The 24476-nt window shown below is 36.7% G+C and overlaps 5 protein-coding genes across 5 annotated transcripts; 4 read left to right on the top strand and 1 right to left on the bottom strand.

Annotated features, from left to right (window-relative positions):
- Positions 1 to 447: 447 nt before the first annotated feature.
- Positions 448 to 2076, top strand: LOC132176196 (cytochrome P450 71A1-like). The gene is made up of 2 exons (XM_059588333.1): positions 448 to 1380; positions 1462 to 2076. The coding sequence occupies exons 1-2, from the start codon at positions 448 to 450 to the stop codon at positions 2074 to 2076; spliced, it is 1548 nt and encodes a 515-aa protein (XP_059444316.1).
- Positions 2077 to 4031: 1955 nt separating this feature from the next.
- On the bottom strand, positions 4032 to 5264 carry LOC132173594 (uncharacterized). The gene is made up of 3 exons (XM_059585123.1): positions 5155 to 5264; positions 4571 to 4865; positions 4032 to 4472 (listed from the first exon to the last, which is right to left on the bottom strand). Exons 1-3 carry the CDS (start codon positions 5262 to 5264, stop codon positions 4032 to 4034), a joined length of 846 nt encoding a protein of 281 aa, XP_059441106.1.
- Positions 5265 to 6754: 1490 nt separating this feature from the next.
- Positions 6755 to 7237, top strand: LOC132173592 (cytochrome P450 71A1-like). Its single transcript, XM_059585121.1, has 2 exons — positions 6755 to 7084; positions 7187 to 7237. The coding sequence occupies exons 1-2, from the start codon at positions 6755 to 6757 to the stop codon at positions 7235 to 7237; spliced, it is 381 nt and encodes a 126-aa protein (XP_059441104.1).
- A 4227-nt stretch (positions 7238 to 11464) lies between these two features.
- On the top strand, positions 11465 to 13937 carry LOC132175279 (cytochrome P450 71A1-like). The gene is made up of 2 exons (XM_059587165.1): positions 11465 to 13078; positions 13164 to 13937. The coding sequence occupies exons 1-2, from the start codon at positions 12173 to 12175 to the stop codon at positions 13779 to 13781; spliced, it is 1524 nt and encodes a 507-aa protein (XP_059443148.1). The 5' UTR covers positions 11465 to 12172; the 3' UTR covers positions 13782 to 13937.
- An 8217-nt stretch (positions 13938 to 22154) lies between these two features.
- Positions 22155 to 23771, top strand: LOC132175516 (cytochrome P450 71A1-like). Its single transcript, XM_059587488.1, has 2 exons — positions 22155 to 23093; positions 23166 to 23771. Exons 1-2 carry the CDS (start codon positions 22155 to 22157, stop codon positions 23769 to 23771), a joined length of 1545 nt encoding a protein of 514 aa, XP_059443471.1.
- Positions 23772 to 24476: the final 705 nt, after the last annotated feature.

Here is a 24476-nt window from a genome sequence, read left to right as displayed (position 1 = left end):
ATGCTATTGGAGGAAAAGTCCGTGCAAGTATATATCTTTGGCTTCTACGGCAAAAAGAGATCAGTTGACCAAATATGAGATAGAATTAAAGGCAACGATCCACAAGTACTGTAAACCAACCATTTTGGAAGGCTTAGGTTCTTCCAATTATCCGATGAAACTTTTAGATTTTTTTGGAGAATTCTGTAATAAAGTTTAAAATTCTTGACTGTTATTTTAAATTTAAGTCATTCAAATTTTATTGTCTTAGTATGAAACTTGGTGTAGATACAACAATTGAAGATAAATTAGCAATTTTATTAAATGTGTTTAATATTAAATTTGGAAATTTGAATCATTTAACTCAATATTTAAAAATCATCACCGTCCCACTCCCCTCGTCTTCTCTTCATTATATATACCAGCTGATAAAGTCATCACCTTGTTCTAAACACTTGAGAGAGGAAAATGTCTCTACTACCATGGTTGCAACAATCATGGCAAGAGCTACAAAATATACCCTTCAATCCACTCCTCTCAGCTATTTTAATCATCTGTTCTCTTTACGTTTTCAAGCGTATAAGAAGTGTCAAATCCAATTTACCTCCATCCCCACCCAAGCTGCCAATCATCGGCAACCTACACCAGCTTGGCACGCTCCCACACCGTTCACTTCAATCCCTTTCTAACAAGTATGGCCCTCTAATGTTCTTGTGCTTGGGCAATGCTCCAACCCTTGTGGTATCATCTGCAAACATGGCGAAAGAAATGATAAAGACAAATGATATCATTTTCTCAAACCGGCCCAAAATCACAGCTGCAAATATCTTACTCTATGGATGCAAAGACATAGCGTTTTCGCCCTATAGTGAGTATTGGAGACAAGCAAGGAAAATTTGTGTCCTCGAACTTTTGAGCCTCAAAAGTGTGCAATCGCTCCAATATGTAAGGGAAGAAGAAGTTGAAGCATTGAACAACAAGATACGTGACTCGTGTCTCAAAGGAGCTTCTGTTAATCTAAGTGAGATGTTGTTTGCAACTTCCAACAACATAGTCTCTAGATGTATCGTTGGACAGAAGTTTGAAGACGAAAATGGTAAGAGCAGGTTCGGAGAACTATCAAGAAGAGTAATGGTTCTATTTGTAGTGTTCTGTTTTGGAGATTTTTTCCCTACTTTTGGCTGGATTGATGTTCTTACGGGAAATATTCCGAGTATGAAAGCAACTTTTAGGGAATTGGATGCTTTTTTTGAACAAGTGATTGAAGAACATAAGACGTCAGAGAATAGTGATAATGACCATCTTAATAGTCTTGATTTTGTGGATATTCTCCTCCGACTTCAAAAGAATGACAAGCTCGATTTTGAGCTCGCCAAAGACAGCCTCAAAGCAATTCTATTGGTCTCTCTCTCTCTCTCTCTCTAACACACACACACACACACACAAACCCATGCTTAAAGTTTTGTGCTTCCACAATTTCAGGATATGTTTGTGGGAGGAACTGATACAACTTCAACAGCTTTGGAATGGTTAATGGCGGAGCTCATGAAAAATCCAGGTATCATGAAGAGAGCACAAGAAGAAGTGAGAAGAGTGGTGGGCAAGAAGTCAAAGATAGACGTGAATGATATCAACAAACTGGATTACTTGAAATGTATCCTCAAAGAAACTGTTCGACTACATCCACCACTTCCTCTTTTGGTACCTCGGGAAACAATAACAAGTGTGAAAATTGGAGGTTATGATATTCCACCAAAAACAAGAGTATTTATCAATACATGGGCAATCCAAAGGGACCCTAAAGTATGGGAGAGGCCAGAAGAGTTCCTCCCGGAGAGATTTGAAGACAACCCGATTGATTTCAGAGGCCAAGACTTTGAATTAATCCCATTTGGAGGTGGGAGAAGAGGATGCCCGGGAATGGCATTTGGTGTTGCTTCAGTTGAATATGTGGTCGCCAACCTCCTATGTTGGTTTGATTGGAAGTTGCCGAGTGGTAATGTGCAGGGGGAGGACTTGGACATGACTGAAATTAACGCTCTTGTTGCCTCTAAGAAAATTCCTCTTCATCTTGTACCAATACTGTGCTCTCCTTGATCTATGTAAGTGATTCATGGTTGTGCTCATAATATAGTTTTTCTTCATTCTCTTGTTTTGTTTTAGAATTTGCTTCATTTTTTTTTTCCTTCATGAAATTAGTGTAAGGTGATTTCACCGTTGATAATAACATAAGCTTCAATGCTAGTAGAAACTTTCATGCTACTTGCATACCAATTGTACACAATAATTGTTAAGTTTTTAAGTTTGCCCATTTGGTGTCCAAAACATGATTTTATGTTTATTGGAGTATGGGTAGTTGTTGTGCTTACCTCGACATTGAAGAAAGTGATGAATTCTCCAAGAAGACAAGTACTGAAGTTTTTTTTTTTTTTTGAATAGGTATTACCATATCATTAATAATCAATACAGTCAAGAAGATAGAGCAAAATGCTCCTTCAAGATAATATCACAGATAAAAACTGGAATATCCTCCCCCCAGGTCCTATCTATGATTTGGCAGGTTGCATGCTTTGCCAAAGTATGTGCCACATAATTGGCATCTCTCTTCACATAACAGCAAGACCATTGTGGAATTGATTGTAGCATCTGTCTTGTATCTTCCACAATATGGCCCATTTTGCTATGGTCAGTGTCCTTAGAATTGAGAGCCTTCACTACTCTTAAAGCATCACCTTCCAGAGTGAGAGTTGGCACTCCTAGAGCTTGACACAAACTTACAGCCTGGAAAGCAGCCATGGCCTCCCTCATAGTAGGATCTATATTACCCAACTTTGTAAGACTTTTTGCTGCCTTCACTCTTCCTTCACAGTCCCGAACCACGACTCCCATACCAACTCGACCTGCTTCACGATCTATAGCAACATCCCAATTCGCTTTAAGACAACCAGCTGGAGGTGCACACCATTTGACCCTTGTATGAACTTCGACCACAGTATTGACCAAATTAAAGGTTCCAACATTAAATGAGCATTTTTGAAATCTTCCATAGCTTGGTACGTTTCCCTTACAATTTCGTTTGGATGTTTAAACTCAACCTGAACCACTGCATTCCTGTGAAACCAGATTCGTCGAGAAATTCCAACAAACAAAGCAAATTTTTCTGTTCCAAATTTCTCCAATATGAACTCAGCCAACTTCCGGAATTCTTTCCCCGTAACTGTGCATTTCTGGAATCTGCGATCACACACACCCCAAACATCTGCTGCTGAAGGACATTCCCATAAAATATGGGAAACAGATTCATCCTCAATGTTACATATGGGGCAAAGAGAATCATTTACCACCTTTCGCACTAATAAGTTCTCCTTAGTAGGCAAAATATTTTGACAGGCCCGCCATATAAAATTTTTCTCGGCATTTGGTATACTCAAGCTCCAAACAACCTGCCATATATCAGTTTCGTCCACCCTTCTAGAGCCCTCCGGAATATCCTTCATCTCCATCTCTTTGGCCAGATGATATGCACTGCGTACAGAAAATATACCTGTCTCTGTTCCCCTCCAGATCATCACATCCGGCTGTTTATTGGAGCTAAGAGGAATGGATGAAATTGCCTTAACCTCCTCAACAGAAAAATTTTCATTCAGCACTCGGAAATTCCGCCACTGTATATCCGGGTCTATAAGCTCGTGAACTTTTGATGTCGCCTCCAGGTGTCTTGGTGGGGAATGGACAGCAAACGTAGATGGTAATGGGAGCCACTTATCTCCCCAAATCCTCACCGTCTTTCCATCACCAATACGCCAAAGCAGCCCTTCCTTACAAAGATCAATAGCCCCATAAATACTTCGCCAAGCGAATGAAGGTTTTGAACCCAATTTTGCATCTAGAATGGAACCCTTCCAAAAATATTTCGATTGTAGGATCCTGGCAGTAAGACTATTCGGTGATTGGATTACCCTCCATACTTCCTTTGCCAGTAAGGCCTTATTGAAGCAAGATAACTCTCTAAATCCCATCCCTCCTTTAGCTTTAGGAAGCCCCAACTTATTCTAGCTCATCCAGTGAATGCCTGAGTCCTTATTATGTTGTCTCCACCAAAACTTCTGCATCAAAGAGTTAATTTCTGAATTCAAACATTTTGGAAGCATAAAGATACTCATACTATATGTAAGTATGGCCTGAATCACGGCTTTCAACAAGATTTCTTTCCCTGCTTGGGAAAGGAATTTCAATTTCCAGTCCTGAAGTCGCTTCCATATCCTATCCTTAATACCTTTGAAAGCTTGAGACCTCGACTTTCCAACTAATGCCGGTAACCCAAGATAAGTATCAAAACGGTGGTTTTCGGGGACACCTGTCAACTCCAATATCCGTCTCTTTGTCATTTGCTCCGTGTTCCTACTAAAAAATATTGAAGTTTTCTCCTTGTTCAGTTTTTGGCCTGAAGCATCTTCATAAATCTGTAAAATCCTAGACATTCTTTTCCAATGCTGAGAATTAGCTTTGTAAAAGAGTAAACTATCATCAGCGAAAAACAAATGATTAATTCTAGGACCTTTCTTAGAAGTTGGGACACCCGTTAAAGTACCCTTACTTTCCGCTTTACCAAAAGAGCACTAAGAGCCTCGGCACAAATTAAGAACAAGTATGGTGAAATTGGATCCTCTTGCCGGATTCCTCTAGAGGGAATGATGTTTCCCATAGGGGTTCTGTTCACCAAAACTTTATAATTAACTGAGGTGACACACATCATAATAAGTCGAACCCATCTATCATCAAACCCCATTTTCTTCATAACCGCCTCCAAGAACCTCCACTCTACCCGATCATAAGCCTTGCTCATATCAAGCTTTACCGCCATAAAACCTTCCTTACCCCACATCCTTGAGTGCATAGTGTACAAAGTCTCATAAGCAGCCAATATGTTATCGGTGATTAGTCTTCCTGGAAGAAACGCACTTTGGTTTTGGGAGATAATGGTAGGCAACACTACCTTCAATCGGTTTGCAAGCACCTTAGATATAAGCTTATATATCACATTGCATAAGCTTATAGGATGAAAATACTAACAGATGAGGGATCTTTCACCTTTGGAATAAGTGCTATATAGGTGGAATTAATTTCTGTATTCAAACAACCAGAATTTAGAGTTTCAATTATAGCATCACTAACCTCCCTTCCCATTGTGGCCCAGTGCTTTTGATAAAAGCTAACGAAAATCCATCTGGCCCTGGTGCCTTGAGAGGAACCATTTGATTAAGTGCAGCCCCAATCTCCTCCATGGTAAAAACTTTAAATAAAGCCACATTCATCTCTGATGTTACCCTGCTAGATACAGCCGAAAGGCATTTAGACATATCCCCCTAGCTTCATTTGTGAATAATTTCCCATAGTACTGTTCGAAAGCAGCTCCTATTGTTTCTTGAGTCTCACATTCCCTTCCCAACTCATCCTTAATACATTGAACCACATTCCTCTTACGCCTTTGATTAACGCTAGCATGGAAAAACTTGGTGTTACGGTCTCCGTTTTTGAGCCAATTCTCCTTGGATCGTTGCTGCCAATGTAAATCTTCTTTCTCCATAATTGCATACAGCTCTTGTTGTATTTGCTGGATCTTCTGCCGCTGAGGTCCCTGGTCCTCCCCTTGTAATGCAACTAATTGTTTTGCTTTTTGTTCCATCATACTTGTAGAACTGGACCCATTAACCCTCTACCAACGAAGCAAACTTTTCTTACATTTCCCCAACTTTTCATGAATTTTACTCCATCTGCCCATTGTATTGGATTTTTCTCGCCATACTCGTTGGACCTCCTTCGTGCATTCAGGGTCCATTCCCCAATGGGCTTCGTACATAAATCCCTGTTTGCGTTTACTCCGACCTTCCCTGCCATGAACCGCCATAATTAATGACGTATGATCCGAACCGACTGCCGCTTCCTCGTTAATTTCTACTGCAGGATATATTTCACACCAAGTGGACGTCGCCGTGACCCTGTCCAGTCTTTCTTGGATAAACACCTCTCCCTCTCTACAATTGGTCCATGTGTACTTTGGTCCCCAGAAGCCCAGATCATGTAATCCATAGAATTCCAGTGTTGTTCTAAAATCCTCCATTAATCCCATAGGCCGCCCAATACCACCAGCTTTCTCTGATAAATCAATGATTTCGTTATACAAGTACTGAAGTTGTTGTCCAAACATGGAAGATACATGTCTGGACATGAGGAGGTCAAGGACTACATGTCCTATGCCATGTGCGTGTCCAGGCAAGCCTTGTTTCTAAAGACTGGTGTCCAGACACGCTTGGTGATGTTCGAACATTGGTCAGTTCGTACATGTTCCCAAATCTATCCAGACATGCCAACATACATGCCTAGCTAGGTCAGGTTAGCATCGTTGGAAGTGATGCTTGAACATGAAAGGTCACATGTCCGAACATGATGGAGGCCCGAAAATACATGGTTTCTAACATGTGCGCTGTTGTTTGAACATGGAGTGATTAAGCATGAAATCCTGATCATGTTACATGTTTGGACACCGTCATGCAGAACACACACGATTTCCTCATTGAAAAGCTTGTTCGGCTCATCCATTCATAGGAGTACTCAAAGAGCGTTTTTAGGTACAATGTTGACGTAGCGCGAGAATCATTGATAAAAAGAAAAGAAGTGTTGCGACTTCAATTCAATAAAATCAACAAGCTACGCATAGCTTAGAAATATATAGAACAAACATAAATTTCTATGATTCCCAATATTTCATTACCAAATGTATATTATGCCAAAAACAAGAGTATTCATCAATACATGGGCAATCCAAAGGGACCCTAAAATATGGGAGAGGGCAGAAGAGTTCCTCCCGGAGAGATTCGAAGACAACCCGGTTGATTTTAGAGGCCAAGACTTTGAACTCATCCCATTTGGAGTTGGGAGATCGAAGGGGATGCCCGGGAATAAAATTTGCCAATTTGGTGTTGCTTCAGTTGAATATGTGGTCGCCAACCTCTTGTGTTGGTTTGATTGGAAGTTGCCGAGTGGTAATGTGCAGGAGGAGGACTTGGACATGACTGAAATTAGCGCTCTCACTGCATCTAAAAATGTTCTTCACCAGATTTCCTTGATCTAAGCATTAAGACTTAGGAGATTTATTGTTGTGCTCATAATGTATGTAGTTTTTCTGCATTCTCTTGTTCTGTTGTAGAATTATCTGTTTTTCCTTGTTGAAATCAGTGCAAGGGGAGTTCAACTTTGATTACAATAACAGAAGCTTCAATGCTATCAGAAACTTTCATTATCGATTGTTGAGACCTGATAAAATTCTGCTGCTTCAAATTGATTTTTGTTATTTTTTTATTTTTTAATTTGGCAAACATAGAAAATAGTGGTGTTTGCCGTCCTACATCACAAGTCTACCTTAATTGTGTTGATACACAATTGCTTGCTTGAAGTAAAGTGTCTTGGACTAAAATCAAAGGTTTTTCCTTTGAGTTGAAGTAAGTGTTTTGGCTGATATCTTCAAGTTAGCAAAGTTTTCCCCCAACGTCAACAAAATTCTTTTTATTTATTTATTTATGAGAAAATTACACTTTACCCCCCAAGTTTGAAGCGATTTTCAATTCGACCACCAATGTTTCAATTTTTGCAATGCACCCCCTTCCAAACTTGCAAATTTTTTTCAATTTGACCACTTTCATCCTAAAATTCCCCATATTGCCCTAATTTATTTTTATTTTTTTTTATAAAAAAATTAGAAAAAAAATATTCGGTGGCCATCTGGCCATTTTTGCAATCCCAAATTTTCTCTTTTTTTTTTTTATAAAAAGTAAAAAGGTAAAAAAATTAGGGGCAATATGGAAATTTTTGGATGAAATTGGTCAAATTGAAAAAAATTTGCAAGTTTGGGGGGGTGCATTGAAAAAATTGAAACATTGGTGGTTGAATTGAAAATCGCCCCAAACTTTAGGGGAGTAAAGTGTATTTTTCCCTTTATTTATTTATTATTATTATTATTATGTTTTTGATCCTCTGAGTACATTTTTGGTTTGATATGTTTATCACGACATTAGTTTAGCTTTACTTTGACTTCAAAACCAAACCATCAAATTACTCAATTAATTCAAAATTCACATTAACTACTAGAAATCATCTTTATCCCAGATTAAACCTTTTTACAACTTTAAAGTCCTCCTTGGTAAAATTAGAAGCCTAAAAAGTAAAATCATCAATCAATTGTTCCAATTATTACAATTAACGCTCATAATTAGGAGAAAATCCTTAATGATTGAAATTGAAGCCTAAAATATGTGTAAAATATGCCTCTTCTCAAAAGATCATAAATCCAACTTCTTATTGCAAATTAAGGATTTACTGCTTTCTTAGATTATATTTTGTAATGTAAATAATATATGACTATGGGTAGTTAGAATGTAAGATCGACTCTTTCAAAAAAAAAAAGAAAAAAAAAAAGAATGTAAGATCGACAATGGAAGATATGGAAAATTCCGTATAGAAATGTATTGAATGATTGAGCCACACTCATATCTCACGAGTCTTTTACAGACCCAGCCCCTAACTATTTGGGCCTAACGATAATTTGAATGGGGCTAAACTCTAATAATGAAAAATGGACTACTACCCAACCCAACTACCATACCAAATTTGTTACATAGCCTATTTCTTTAAAGCCTAAAATAAAATAAAATAAAACCTATTATAATTGCATCAACCAAAAAATAAAATTGTTAGTTTTACAAAAAAAAAAAAAAAAATTCATATAAAGTGATGTGGCACAACATAATTGAGAAGGAAATGAATCCAAATTTAAAAAATTCAGTCATATTGTGCTACATTACTTTGTAAGAGTTTCTTTTTTTTTTTTTTTTTTTAATATTTTGTAAACCTAGCTAGCATGATGATTGGTGTCAATATTGTCCATATTTTCTCATATCATCTTACAAATCAACCATTAAATTTGTAAACTTATGTGGACCCTATATGAGTTAATAGTGACTTCTACAAATCTAATGGTTGATCTATTAAATTTGTAGGAGAATATACGAAAAATATTGACAAATTATTGACACAATCATTTCTCTTTTTCAAAAGGGAAAAGTCCACATATATCCCTCAATTAACTACCACTCAATTGACAATATATCTCTCAAACTTTTAATTGAGGCAATGTCCCCCTCAAACTATAAAAAATTGTCAATGTCCCCTAATGACAAAAGTACCCATGATAAAATTTTAAAAAATAAAACAAAATAATATTTTTTTTAAGAAAAAAACTAAAGTTTGGAAATTTACAAATTTTCATTTTTTCTCAAATAATTTTTTCATTTTTTTTTTAATTTATTGGAGTATATATATATATATATATATATATATATATATATATATAGATTTGTCTTATTGAAAAAAAAAATTAGGGTTATTTTTGTCTTTTTGTTGGCCTTACGGGACATTGTCAATTTTTTAGTAGTTTAGGGGAATATTGTCCTAAATAAAAAAATTTGGAAAAACATTGTAAATTGGGTGGTAGTTTAAGGGGTATGTGAACTTTCTTCATATTTAAGCTTAGCATTTCTCAAAGAAAAGAAAAAAAAAATGATAAAATTCATTATTTCAATCATATTTATATGGTGAATTGATGAATTCACCACCAAATTTATGTGGGAGTTTGGGACTCACATGAGTACACAAATTTAATGATTAATCTATGAAATTTGCAAAAAGAAATAATCACTTAAAATGCCTAGAAAAATAAACACTAGCTGCCACATCCGTTTATTAGGGCCTTTGGGCTTCCTGAAAGTTGAAGCTATCATAGTACTCACAATGGGCTCTTCGTATTTAGTTGTTTTTAAAAATTTAACAAAACTCATGAAAACATTCATTAACAAGCTCACTTATCTACTTTATATTTAACTCTAGTCATTGATCCTCCTTACATTCCAAAAGCTAAAAAGTTAAAATTATATAATTTTTTAAGCTTAATTTTTACCCTCTTCTCTCTTAATTGGTTTAAAATGAATAAATTAATAATATTTAACTAAATTAAATAAATGTATAGAGAGTTTGATATTTCACTCATTTAAAAATGAGAAATGATAGAGACACAACTTTTTGATACAACTTTGACCGAACTTTTCTCTTATGTGTGGTAATCTTTTAAAAAAAAAAACAAAATAAAAAATCTAAAGCAATAACATCCTATGTGGTCCTTTTTTTATTTGGTACTTTTTTTTAAAAAAAAAAAAATGGTCTTTTTTTTCATAATAATGACCATTTTTATCAAGAAAAATACAAATTGTTTTAAAAAATAATACTAAATAAAAAAATAAAAAAAGACCACATAGAATGTTATTGCTTCAGAATTTTTTTTTAAAATTTTGTAAACAAAAAATGATCACATAAAAAAAAAAAAAGTTGTGCAAAAGTTGTGTCTCTATCATTACTAATGACTCTTTAAATTTAGTAAAGTAAAATTTTCACTTTAAATATAACTTTTATTCAAGAGTCTATTTTAAATGATCTTTAGCTCTAGCTCTTTGGTGATTTCGGATCATGATCCCCTCCCATGATGGAGATTCTCCAATTTTTAATTTTGGCCATCCATTTTTATTCAACGAGAAAAATTGCAATTTGTTTTTTATTTCGCCCTTGGGGATGGGGGTGGCTGAAGTGGTTGGGGGTGGCCGAAGCCACCCCTAGTCCCAACCGGCCACCTTAAATTTTTTTATTTGATTTTAATTTTTAATTATTTATTTTTTAAAAAAAAATTAATTAATATTTTATTATTTAATAAGTGAGACACATGGTTTGGGTAAAATGGATAGCAAGATTAATGGAGGGATCATCACAAGTAAACAGCCATTAATTGCGCAGCGGCGCAACCTGTCCTTTTGTCTTCCCAAGGCACCATCCATGTCTCTTTGCTTTTGCCCTCCTCTTTCCTTCTCTTATAATTGTCCTTGGCATGCGGGGTGTGGGGGCACGCCGTGCAAATTTTTTTTTTTTTTTGTTTTACCCATTGTGGTTTCACCATTTCTTCAAATTGTCTCCGGTTTCCTCCCTCGCTATTCCTCCAGCTCCCAAGAGGCCCTATACTGGGCAGCGCATCTGAATCATCTTTCCACCTGCAGCACGCCAAGATCATCGATCAGCGAGACCCCATCCCCCAACGCGCGGCGTGGTGAAGGCGGAAGATCACACACTTGTGGGTAATCAGCAAGAGGGGATCTCTTACAATGGGCTTGTGGTAGCTGAACTCCGAGCTATCGACAAGTCGGCCAAGTACTAGTTCACCGCGGGCTCATCGTGGTGTTCTGGGTGGACACGGAACGGTCCAAGACAATCAAATGGCGGTCCGACCAGGTAGATGTGGGTCCGGCGCCAACGCTCTCGGCCGGTAGGTTCGCAAACCATGAGGTTGCAGAGTACAGAACCTGGACTGACCGAGCTACGCACCAGGTACTTGACGGATTCCACGTCAATCATTTCTCACTGGCCCCAATTTTTGTTTTAGCATTTCATCAAACTTGTTCTCTTCATCATGATAAGGCCCGTCACTACCTTGAAAGGAAATTTTATAGCTAACTACTTGGGCCAATTACATGTTCGCGGGGCGTTGTCGAAGCCGATTAAACTATCTTTTGAAATGAATACGCCCAACTTTAATAATGAAAAATGTGCTACAACCTAGCCCAACTACCATACCAGATCATTTACACCAATAATTAGTCCCATTTTACCCAAAATTTTCATAATTTAGAGAATAAATCTTTAAAATTCACTAAGATTAGCGCTTTATTCTTAAAGTTTCATAAATCCTCCTTATTCTTGAATTAAAATTCCTTAACTTCAAAGGGGTAAAATTGGATTTGGGGTGTGACATCATGGGTCTAAGTGCAAATAAGAGTTAGTTTGGAGAGCAAAATATAATTAATTAACCCAACAAACAAACAAAGAAAAAAAGACAGTCCTGCAGGTTTGAGTCGTTTGACCTTTTATAAATGTACAAGCCAAAAGATGCCAAAACATGGGCTGTTTGCACGTTCCACCTTTGATTCCTCTCTCTTCCTCCCTAGCCTGTCTTTTATATAGTTGATAGGTGTTAGGTATTGAAACTTGAAAAGCATTTTCATTACTGAAGAACTGGGTTATTCTAAACTTTTTGAGAGAGGAAATGGAGCTACAAGATCTGCTCAAAATACCATTCAATCCACTCCTCTTACTTGTTTTTCTCATCCCTTTTCTCTATGTTTTCAAGCGTATTAGAAATGGCAAACCCAATTTACCTCCATCCCCACCAAAGCTGCCAATCATCGGTAACCTACACCAGCTTGGCACACTCCCACACCGCTCTCTTCAAGCCCTTTCTAACAAGTATGGCCCTCTAATGTTCTTGTACTTGGGCAATGCTCCTACCCTTGTGGTGTCATCGGCTGATATGGCCAAAGAAATGATGAAGACAAATGATATCACTTTCTCAAACCGGCCCAAAACCACAGCTGCCAATATCTTATTCTATGGATGCAAAGACGTTGCGTTCTCACCCTATGGTGATTATTGGAGACAAGCAAGGAAAATTAGTGTGCTTGAACTTTTGAGCCTCAAAAGTGTGCAATCGTTCCAGTATGTAAGGGAAGAAGAAGCTGGAGTATTGATCAACAAGATACGTGACTCGTGTCTCAAAGGAGCTTCTGTTAATCTAAGTGAGATGTTGATTGCAACCTCCAACAACATAGTCTCTAGATGCATCGTTGGACAGAAGTTTGAAGGAGAAAATGGTAAGAGCAGGTTCGGAGAACTATCAAGAAGAGTAATGGTTCTATTTGTAGCATTTTGTTGTGGAGATTTTTTCCCTTCTTTGGGATGGATTGATGTTCTTACGGGATTAATTCCGAGTCTAAAAGCCACTTTTAGAGAATTAGATGTTTTTTTTGATCAAGTGATTGAAGAACATCAGACAAAGAAAAGTGATGGTGACCATCCTAATAGTCTTGATTTCGTGGATATTCTCCTCCGACTTCAAAAGAATGACATGCTCGACTTTGAGCTCGCCAAAGACAACCTCAAAGCAATTCTAGTGGTCTCTCTCTCTCTCTCTCTCTCTCTCTCTCTAACACACTTACACACAAACTCATGTCTAAAGTTTTGTGTTTCCATAATTTCAGGATATGTTTGTAGGAGGAACTGATACAACCGCAGCAGTTTTGGAATGGTTAATGGCGGAGCTTATAAATAATCCAGGTATCATGAAGAAAGCACAAGAAGAAGTGAGAAGAGTGGTGGGCAAGAAGTCAAAGATAGATGTGAATGATATCAACAAAATGGATTACTTGAAATGTGTCCTTAAAGAAACTGTACGACTACATCCACCACTTCCTCTTTTGGTACCTCGAGAGACAATAACAAGTGTGAAAATTGGAGGCTATGATATTCCCCCCAAAACAAGAGTATATACCAATACATGGGCAATCCAAAGGGACCCTAAGGTATGGGAGAGGCCAGAAGAGTTCCTACCGGAGAGATTTGAAGGCAACCCAGTTGATTTTAAAGGCCAAGACTTTGAATTCATCCCATTTGGAGGTGGGAGAAGAGGATGCCCGGGAATGACATTTGGTGTGGCTTCAGTTGAATATGTGGTCACCAACCTCTTGTGTTGGTTTGATTGGAAGTACTTGCCGAGTGGTAATGTGGAGGGGGAGGACTTGGACATGACTGAAATTAGCGCTCTCACTGCGTCTAAGAAAATTCCTCTTCATCTTGTTCCAATACTTCACTCTCCTTGATCTATGCATCAAGAGATTCATGGTTGTGCTCATAATGTAGTTTTTCTTCATTCTGCTTAAGAATTTTCTGTTTTTCCTTAATGAAATTAGTGCAAGGGGATTTCACTTTCGATTACAATAAAAGAAGCTTCAATGATATCAGAAACTTTCATGCTATTTGCACTCAAATTTTGTACACAGCAATTTACATACACTGATTACATCCACCCTGAATTTTCACAACAAAGAAGAGACCGTTGATGATTGTACAAATTATATTCACACGTCAGTCATTCTGCAAAAAGAATTGCTTGTGGAATTTTCAGCTTTCATTCTTTTTCTCCATGGCATGAAAGCTAAAGTATGGGAATTAAAAGTTATACTCATTATACAGAATAATTTTGATATGATCTTGGTACAAATCAGGGTCTTTTTGCCTACCATTGAGAGGTTGACACATCATCATGGAACAAAAGAATATATGTTAGCAAAATACAGGATCTAACCTCTATTTTACTCTTTAAAAAAAAAAAAAATTCGCAACACAATCACTGCCCACCGCCAGTCATGCTAGATGTCGTCGCCGCCCAGGCTCAGATCTCTGTCCATCTCTCTCACCGTATGGATTTAAAAAGAAAAGATAATAAAAAAAATTAAAAAATAAAAATAAAAATAGTAAATCTATACGTATTGTTCACCGAAATAAATATTGTTCACTCACGCTGGGTGCAGAATGAATGGGCATGATCTCGTACCTTAAATTGGACTTTTAAAATTAATCAATTTTAGTCCTGTTTTGGCACAACATGACAGCTATCACGAAGCAATGGGGGGAACAAGTTTATCCCACATGAGCAATTGCCAAAATGATAAGAGTTTTGAAGAAATAAAGAATTTATTTTTCGCATGCTAAAAAAACATGACAATTTTACTAGAAAAAAAAAAAAAAATCATAAAGCTGGTGGACTGTACCAAAATATAATAATCTTAAAGATTCTTTATGCCGGAGGAATTTGCATAATTAATTAAGATTAGATACGACATTTGCAAATGAGACAGGAGATGAAATGTACATATCTTCAAAGATTATTAATTATAAACTGAGCCATTGCCAAAGTCAAACTGTTTTTTTTAGTCTATAAAATTGTTAGGTCATATTTTGTTGATATAATTTTTTAAAAAAATATTTGAATATTATTAAAAAAGCATTTAATTTTCACAAGCTCAAAAGATATATAAATTTAGTTAAAAGAAACTTAAACAACCCAATTTGAAGAAAAATTATGTCTTTAATTACCAAAATATAATAGTCTTAGAGATTCATTATATTATATACATTGCAACTCATTGATCTTACCAAAATATAATAATCTTATAGATTCATTAATTATATTCTATATATTCAGCTCGTGGAATTTGTAGAATTTAATAATAGATACGACAATTGCATGTAGATTTGATACATCTTCAAAGATTAATTAAAGAAGATACTATATGGTATTAAATATTACAATTATTATCATCATAGGTCAGCAAAGTTTGACTTGCATTGCACTAGATGTGCTTTTCATGAGCGTTATCCTAGTCATTGTCATATAATTTATTAACAAATATATCTAATTTCCTAGCCTCTTTGGAAATGGTCCATGAACAATTATTGGTACCAGAAGCACAGGTGTTTTCTCGAGACCAATCAAATTATAGCATAATCTTAACCCATCAAATAACACAGTAACAAACAACCAATGAGTAGGAATTAATAAGCATAAAGTCTTGTCTCTTTTAGCATCGTATTTTTCTTGCAGACTCGAATACATGTTCTTCCTTTCAATAAAGGTCTATTTGGTTTTGCGATTTAAAAATGTAATATTTAAAAATATGATTTTTAAAAACACAACTAAGTGTTTGGCAAAATTGTAGTTTGACCTTTAAAATTGCAATTTAGCCTTTATAATTGTGCATTTTCAAAAAAGTATATCATTACTCGCGATTTGAAAATGTAGATTTTTTATATTTTTAAATCACAAATTTTTAAAAACGCAATTCTAAACAATTCATTTTTTGCGAATTAATTTTAAATTATACCTTTTATTTACAAAATCATAATGCCAAACGCACCCGACATATGTTTAGAAAAAGTTATCACTTGGATTGATTTATTAGTGGTAAGAATTGAGAAACGTGACAATAAATTGATTTTATAAGTGTTTCTTTTTTTAACACTTAAACAGAAATCGAAGTGACCCTCAAGTTTATTAATACGTTTAGCCTCTCAAAACTTATACTTATTTAGCATTTTTACTTTCAAACTTTAAAAAATTACGCTTGATGCCCTCCAACTACCACTTTGTTAGTTTGTTATCGTTAACACCTTGGTCAACATTTTTTTGTCAAATTAGACTGAAATTGAGTCACGTGACTTTTTTGGATAAAAACTGTCCAAAATGCTTTTTGCTGAAGTTTGCTTGAAGTTTGGAGAAAATACACGTAGCCCCCAAACTTATGTTTATTTAACACTTATATCTCTTTGGCAATTATATCTCCAAATATGTGCATGTATGGTGACGATTTAATCAGTATTTTGTAAAAACACTTTGAATATTCTCCTTGAGAACCATTAAATTAGTCCATGTGATTTGCCCATTTGACAAATAGCTCCCTATGGATTAAAAAGAGACAAATCAATCCTTATGATACCCCTACGTGACAAATAACTTCTTGTGTAAAAATTTTGGCTATTTTTTCGACAAGATCATTATGAAATTACAAATTTACTTTGAAAAAATTACAAAAATAAAAAGGAAATAAAATAAAGAGAAAAAAAAATGATAATAACAAGGGGTTGGCCTTGGGTGGACGAACCACTCCAAGGCTCTTAGGGTTGGTTCATGTAAAGGCCCTTTGAATCTTTACAAAAGGAAATATACTAGTTACATTTGCGCTATCACCCTAAAAGTATTAGTCAATTAAATTTTTCTTAAAATTATGTATAAAACTTAGTTTTACCTAATAACTAAGCAATGTAAGACTTAACATTCATGACTATCTTTATAAACTATTAACTTTTTATGTCATATTTTCAATATGGACCAGATGTTACATTTAATGACTTATGATACATGGATCTACTATTATATCATTTATATTGTGTGTTGGATGAGAATGGTAGAGAAGGAGGTCTCCTCTCCTCCATGAGACTTTGGGAATGTATTGTGAAAGATGGGTTTTTGTATTAGATTCACCTTCTCAAAAATGTTTTTCCAATTTTGTTTTCTGTATTTTCAAAAACATTTTTTTTTTTTTTTTAAATTCTCAATTATTGATTTTTGTATTGCACCCGGTACTGCAAAATACCTAGTCAAATCCTCTGCATATGAATCTCAAATCCTCTGCATATGAATCTGCACATTCTTTAAGACATAGAGGCATAAAGCTTTGATGCAGGGGCACGCCATCCATGCAGCCTTAGTTGTCACCAGTAAGTTTGCCATTTGATTATTTCATTACCTTCTTGGAAACTACACACATCTCTTCTTTAAATTTCATATTTAGGATACCAGCAGATCCTAAAATCGAGCAGCCAGCTAATATTTATATTTCTAGCTTGTTATATAGTATTTCTAGGATTGCATTGAGCTATTCGTGCATCTTTTTTTATAGTGAATACTGCATAAACTATTCAGATTAATTCACATGCCATATGCAGCCCAACATGGACTTGAATTTGCTAAAAAAAAAATTGTTCTTCTTTAGGCTGAAACCTGGGTAAGTTTTTGGTATGGTCTAGACTCTTAATGCACAAGATTTTGGTGAGAAAAAAAGAGCTAAAGAACAAATGGATTCAATGATCTTGTTGCAAAAATGGTGACAATGCTTTAGAATGCATCATCTTTCCAAACGGTTATGGTTATAAGCAGGGGCGGAACTAGGATTTGAGATATGGGGGGACGAATTTTTTTTTTTTTTTTTTTTGGGTTGGGGAAATGGACGGACTCGTATAAATACAAAAGCATATAGATACACATAATCGATTTATATGTATGTTGGTATAAAATAAAAGCATAGAAGTGTTACATCTAATCTCATGGCATCACAAATACATAATAATATAAAAAACTAGCAAAATAGCGTAGAATAAAAAATAAATAAAATAAATAAAAAAACTAGCAAAATAAATTAAACACGATTTATAGGGTCTAAGAAAAAAAGTACCTTTGAGCGTTAACTATTTTTCGTAACAATCCCCACAAGCCCCAAATAACAAGAAGAGAAATGCTAAAAGTCGAGTCAAACAATGGTGCAATTATAAATGATTAAACCATTTAATTTGTGATGTCAAAACAAATATTACAAACCTAAATGATGTCAAAATAACTATTCAAAAAACTGATTGTTGGTTTTTTTTTTTTTTTTTTGATTGTTGGTTAGAAGCTACTCAAAGATTCCAAACCATTTAACTTTTTTCTTTCACATATTCAATCAAAGTCCTAAATCCAATTGAGTTTTTAATTAGAAGCGAACTAGAATATAGATGGAAACTAAATGGATTGTGTATTTTAGGGTTTTTATATTGAAGGAGGGAGCACAGTTTTTTTTAAAATAAAATAAAATAAGAAATAAAGGGAAAACAAATATTATTTTTTTGGGGGGAGCAAAACTATAAAAAATAATTAAAATGGACACATATATTATTTTGGGGAGCAAAACTAAGAAAAAAAATTAAAAGGGGATACAAATATTATTTTGGGGGGACAAAATATCATTTTGGAGGGACAAATTTATAAAATAGGTAAATTTTTAAGGCAATTTAAAAAAATTTGGAAAGATTTTGGGGGGACATTCGTCCCCCCAACACAAGCTGTAGGTCCGCCCCTGGTTATAAGTCTGAAGGTGGAGTAATGAAGGTGACTAAGGGTGCAATGGGAGTGATGAAGGGGCAAAAATATTCAAAGAATATCTATAAACTGTTGGAAAGTACAGTTGTAGGTATAATCACCTCTGTAGAGTCTGAATCTAATTGTGCTGTTTTGTGGCATATGCGGTTGGGTCATATAGGTGAGTGGGGCATGTTGGAGCTTCATAAGAGAAATCTGTTGAAGGGTGTCAAAACGTGCAAACTTGATTTCTGTAAGTTGTGTTATGGGGAAACAGAATCGGGTATCATTCAAGACAGCCACACACAAGACAGAGGGAATTTTGGACTATTTTCATTATGATGTTTAGGGACCTGTAAGGACAGCGTCACGAGGAGGACATATGTACTTCGTAATCTTTATTAATGATCTTTCTAGAAAAGTTTTAGTATACTTCATGCGGCATAAATCAGAAATGTTTGTCAAGTTTAAGTTGTGGAAAGCTGAAGTAAAGAACCAAACTGGAAAGAAGGTTAAGTGCCTTACAACATATAATGGCACTGAGTACACAAATGACATGTTCAGAGATTTCTGTGAGCAGCATGGTATAAAAAGACATTTCACAGTACGCAAGACACCACAACAAAATGGTGTGACGGAAAGGATGAATAGGTCTATTGCAAAGAAAGCATAATATTTCAAGCTGAATGCTGGACTTACAAAGATTTTCTGGACAGATGAAGTGAGTATGGCATGCAACTTGATCAACAGGTCACTGAGGACAACACTAGATGGGAAAGTTGCAGAGGAGGTATGGACAGGTAATGAGGTAGATTACTCTGGATGGCGAATATTTGGTTGTCCAGCCTATGTGCACATACCTAGTGAAGAAAGATCGAAGCTTGATCCAAAGTCTAGACAGTGTTTCTTTCTCGGGTACGGGAAAAAGGGTCAAGGGTTACAAGTTTTGGGATCCAAAGGTAAACAAGGCGGTGATCAGTAGACGTGGTATTTAATGAAAATTTCATGTTGAAGAGTACTCAGGATGAAAAGCAATAGGGGCCAAAAAGCAGTAGCAGTGATAAGCAGGTAGTGCAGGTAGAGTTAGAGACTCATGTGCAAGAGAACACTTCTTAGAGGACAGAGACCTCTACTTCAGGAGTTGAGCAGCATCACAGTATAGCCACAGACAAACCTAGACGCACTATCAAACCACCAGTCAGGTATGGTTATGAAGACATGGCTTCCTATGCTCTTGTTATCAGCAGCGGAGATCCTACTACTTTTCAAGAGGCTGTCAATAGCCAAGAGAAGAGCAGATAGGTGGGTGCTATGGCATAGGAAATTGAGTCCCTGCATAAGAACCAGACATGGGATTTGGTGGAGCTTCCAGAGATGAAGAGGACGATAGGGTGTAAATGGGTGTTCAAAAAAAAAAATGGGAGAAAAATTCAAGGCTCACATAGTAGCAAAGGGTTATGCATAGCAGAAAGGGGTTGATTACGAGGAAATATTTTTTCCAGTGGTCAGACATACTTCCATCAAAGCGGTATTGGCGTTGGTAGCTCATTATGACATGGAATTGGAGCAGATGGATATGAAGACAGCTTTTCTCCATGGTGATTTGGAGGAGCAGATTTACATGGAACAGCCAGATGGGTTCAGTCAACCTGAACAAGAGCACTTGGTCTGTAAATTGAAGTCACTTTATGGGCTGGAGTAGTCTCCAAGGCAATGGTATAAGCGGTTTGACTCCTACATGACCAGAATTGGTTACATGAGATGTGAGTATGACTATTGTCTCTATGTGAGGAGCCTTGATGATGACTCATTTGTTTTTCTGTTACTGTACGTGGATGATATGCTTATTGCGGCTAAGAGTATAGTGGAGGTCAACAAACTAAAGGTTTTGTTGAGTAGAGAATTTGACATTAAAGATTTGAGCGCAGCCAAGAAAATTCTTGGGATGGAGATTCGCAGGGACAGGGATGCCAAGAGATTGTGGCTATCTCAGGCCGACTATGTGAAGAAGGTGTTGGAGAGGTTTAGCATCGAGAATGCGAAACCGATGAGTACACCTTTGGTGGATCATTTCCGTTTGTCTACCTCATAGTGTCCAAAGACAGTTGAAGAAACTGAAGATATGTCTAAAGTCCCATATGCCAGTGCAGTGGGGTGTCTAATGTATGCTATTGTATGTACCAGGCCAGATTTGGCTCATGCAATGAGTGTGGTGAACAAGTACATGGCAAATTCGTGGAGACAGCATTAGGATGCAGTTAAATGGATTTTCAAATACTTGAAAGGTACTACAGACTACGACATCACTTTTGTCAGACAGAGGAGTGATTTGTCAGCTGTGGGATATATGGATGCAGATTATGCAGGGGACTTGGATGCCAGGAGATCAATCACGGGCTATGTGTTCACTCTTGTAGGAGGACCCATATGTTGGAAGTCTATGATCCAGTCCACGGTTGTGATGTCCATGACTGAGGCAGAGTACATGGCGGCGGCTGAAGCTGCAAAGGAAGCTTTGTGGCTCACAGGGTTAGTCAAGGAGCTAGGTATTCAGCAAGGTGGAGTTTCATTGCATTGTGACAGCCAGAGTGCCATTTATTTGGCAAAGAACCAGGTGTATCATGCGAGAACTAAGCACATTGATGTGAGGTTTCACAAGATCATGAAATTTGTTTCTACAGGTAAATTGTTACTTGAGAAGATCCACACTTCTAAGAATGCAGTAGACATGTTGACGAAGCCTGTTACTGCAGATAAGTTCAAGCATTGCTTGGACTTGACAAATGTCTCCAGGTGCTAGAGAGGAGAAGAGAGAGGCAGTGGCATCCCCAAACCTATAAGTTCTAGGCGAATCCAAATGATTATCTTCGAAGAAGTAAATACTCGCCAAGGTGGAGATTGTTGGAATTGTGGCTCATATTAATACTAGTAGAAGGCCAAGTAGACTGGAGCGGAGTGAACGTTGCGTTAGCGACATTCACGGAGCGGGAGTAGGGTTTAGGGTTTTTCTATATATATGTATGATGTAACCCTGAACCATTAAAAGTAAAATTACAGCTACCTCTCTGTGGACGTAGGCAAATTGTCAAACCACGTAAATCTGTGTGTCGACTCTCTCTCTCTTAATCTCTCTCTTTTCGATTCTATATTGTTCATCAATTATTGTGCAAAGTAACAACACAGGGGCACGCCATTTCTTCAGCCTTAATTAGTTGTGATCACCAGCAAGTCTACCATTTGATTATTTCATTATCTTCTTGGAAACTACACATCTCTTCTTTAAATTTCATATTTAGGATACCAGCAGATCCTAAAATCGAGCAGCCAGCTAATATAATAATATAATAATATTTACATAAACTATTCAGATTAATTCACATGCCATATGCAGCCCATCATGGACTTGAAATTTGCTAAAAAAAATTTGTTCTTCTTTAGGCTGAAACCTGGGCAAGTTTTTGGTATGGTCTAGATTCTTAATGCACAAGATTTTGGTGAGAAAAGAAGTGCTAAAGAAGGAATGGATCCAATGATCTTGTTGCACAAATGGTGGCAAGAGCTGCATATAAGCAGTGTGTTAAATCTCCTCCTGTTCTCTCTGCTTCTCCTCTTGTCCTTACTGTATCTCCTTAAGCTCACTAGAGGTACTGGCAAGCTCAACTTACCTCCTTCTCCTCCAAAACTACCAATATTTGGCAACCTTCACCAGCTAGGTAGACTCCTCCACCGATCTCTCCATGCTGTCTCTGAGAAGTATGGCCCTATCGTGCTCTTACACTTGGGCAATACCCCATTACTAGTAGTTTCATCCTCTGAGATTGCTAGAGAGATCACGAACAGCCATGACACAATTTTCTTATGTAGGCCCCAAATAAGGGCAGCAAATATCCTCTTCCATGGATGCAGTGACATAGCATTTTGTCCCTATGGTGAGTATTGGAGACAAGTGAAGAAAATTTGTGTTATGGAAATTTTAAGCCAAAAAAGGGTGAAAGAATTTCAATTTGTGAGGGAAGAAGAAGCTGCAGAAATGGTTGAGAAGATTCGACGTTCATCTTTGAATGGAACAGCAATTGATGTAAGTGAGATGTTTGCTACTATCTCAAACAACATAATTTGCAGATCCTCTCTGGGTCTCAAGTATGAAGGAGAGGAAGGCAGCAGCATGAGTTTTGGACAATTATCAAAGAAAGTAATGCAACTTTTGGGAGCATTTTGCTTTGAAGATCTCTTTCCACATTTGGGATGGATGGATGTTCTGACTGGATTTTCTGCAAAGTTGAGAACAACTTCTAAAGCAGTAAATGCAGTGCTTGATCAAATAATTGATGAACATATAAAGAGGGGTGATAGTGACCAATCTGATAAGAAAGACTTTGTGGATATTCTTCTGTCTCTTCAGAGGAGTGGCATGCTTGACATCAACCTCACTAAAGAAAACATCAAAGCTCTCCTACTGGTCTCTCTCTCTCTCTCTCTCTCTCTTACAAACACATGACTAAAACTAAATCTTTGTCTTTCCTTCTTACAGGACATGTTTGTGGGAGGAACTGATACCACTTCAACAACCATGGAATGGGCAATGGCAGAGCTTGTGAAAAATCCTAGTATCATGAAGAAAGCTCAAGAAGAAGTAAGAAGAGTAGTAGGAGAAAAATCAAAGGTAGATGAAGCTGATATAGATCAAATGGACTACTTAAAGTGCATAGTCAAAGAGACTCTGAGATTACATGCTCCTGTTATGGTTACTCGAGGATCATCTGCAATTGCTAAGCTGGTAGGCTATGACATTCCTCCCAAAACCATAATCTTGATTAATGCATGGGCAATTCAAAGGGATCCCAAATTATGGGACAGGGCAGATGAGTTTCTTCCGGAGAGATTTGTAAACAACCCAATTGATTTCAAAGGCCACCATGACCAATTCATTCCATTTGGTATGGGGCGTAGGGGTTGCCCTGGGACATCTTTTGCAATCACAGAAGCAGAATATGTGTTGGCCAACCTCTTGTACTGGTTTGACTGGGAGTTGCCTGATGGTGCAAATAGGGAGGACTTGGACATGAGTGAGGTTTATAGGGTAGTCATTTGTAAGAAAGTACCTCTTCTCCTTATACCACTACTGCATTCTCCTTGATAAGCAATCCATGTTCAAAATGTTTTCTATATCTTCATGTATCAATTGCAATAAAACTGTTTCCCTTTGTTGTTAATCTCTGATGTCATTTTCCATGCTCAATACTCTTGCAAAGATGAAATGGATCATCCAAAAGAATTATTTCACAAGGAATGCCATGTGTTGTTACTTTTGAGCACAATCCGACCAAAATAGAATCAAGCAATTGTGTGATATTTGCCAAAATATCAAAGATGTTGCACAATCATCAAGCCATCGAGTCGCCGAGAGCCTTTTGAATCGCTACTACATTCGCGTTGGGTGAATGATAAATAACCACTTATCTAAAAAAACTTAGCATAAATCACGGAATAATAGTATTTGTTAACCGCATCTACATCCATATTTGCTTGTGCGAATAGCAAATAAATGAGAATTACGAATGTAAAATATAGATAGCAGATGAATAAAAACAACAGATGTAGACGGTTAATATCTACCAACATTTACTCCGGCGGGCTATGATGGCATTAACACCATGGATAAATACAAGCCATACATATTCCCAAACAAAATAAACACCACCAACGTGAGGAGTTGCTTTTCTTTTCGTTTTCAATTGGCATCATCATGAGCCCTTTGGGATTGGGGCGGCATTCGATGATTCATCACGGTGGCAATTTCGTGTCCAAGTTGAAATCGTGCTCACTCCAACCCCTTTTTGAG

The sequence above is a fragment of the Corylus avellana genome, chromosome ca3 (assembly GCF_901000735.1).
Source record: "Corylus avellana chromosome ca3, CavTom2PMs-1.0".
Classification (NCBI taxonomy): Eukaryota; Viridiplantae; Streptophyta; class Magnoliopsida; order Fagales; family Betulaceae; genus Corylus; species Corylus avellana.
This window is presented reverse-complemented; position numbering and strand designations above follow the sequence as displayed.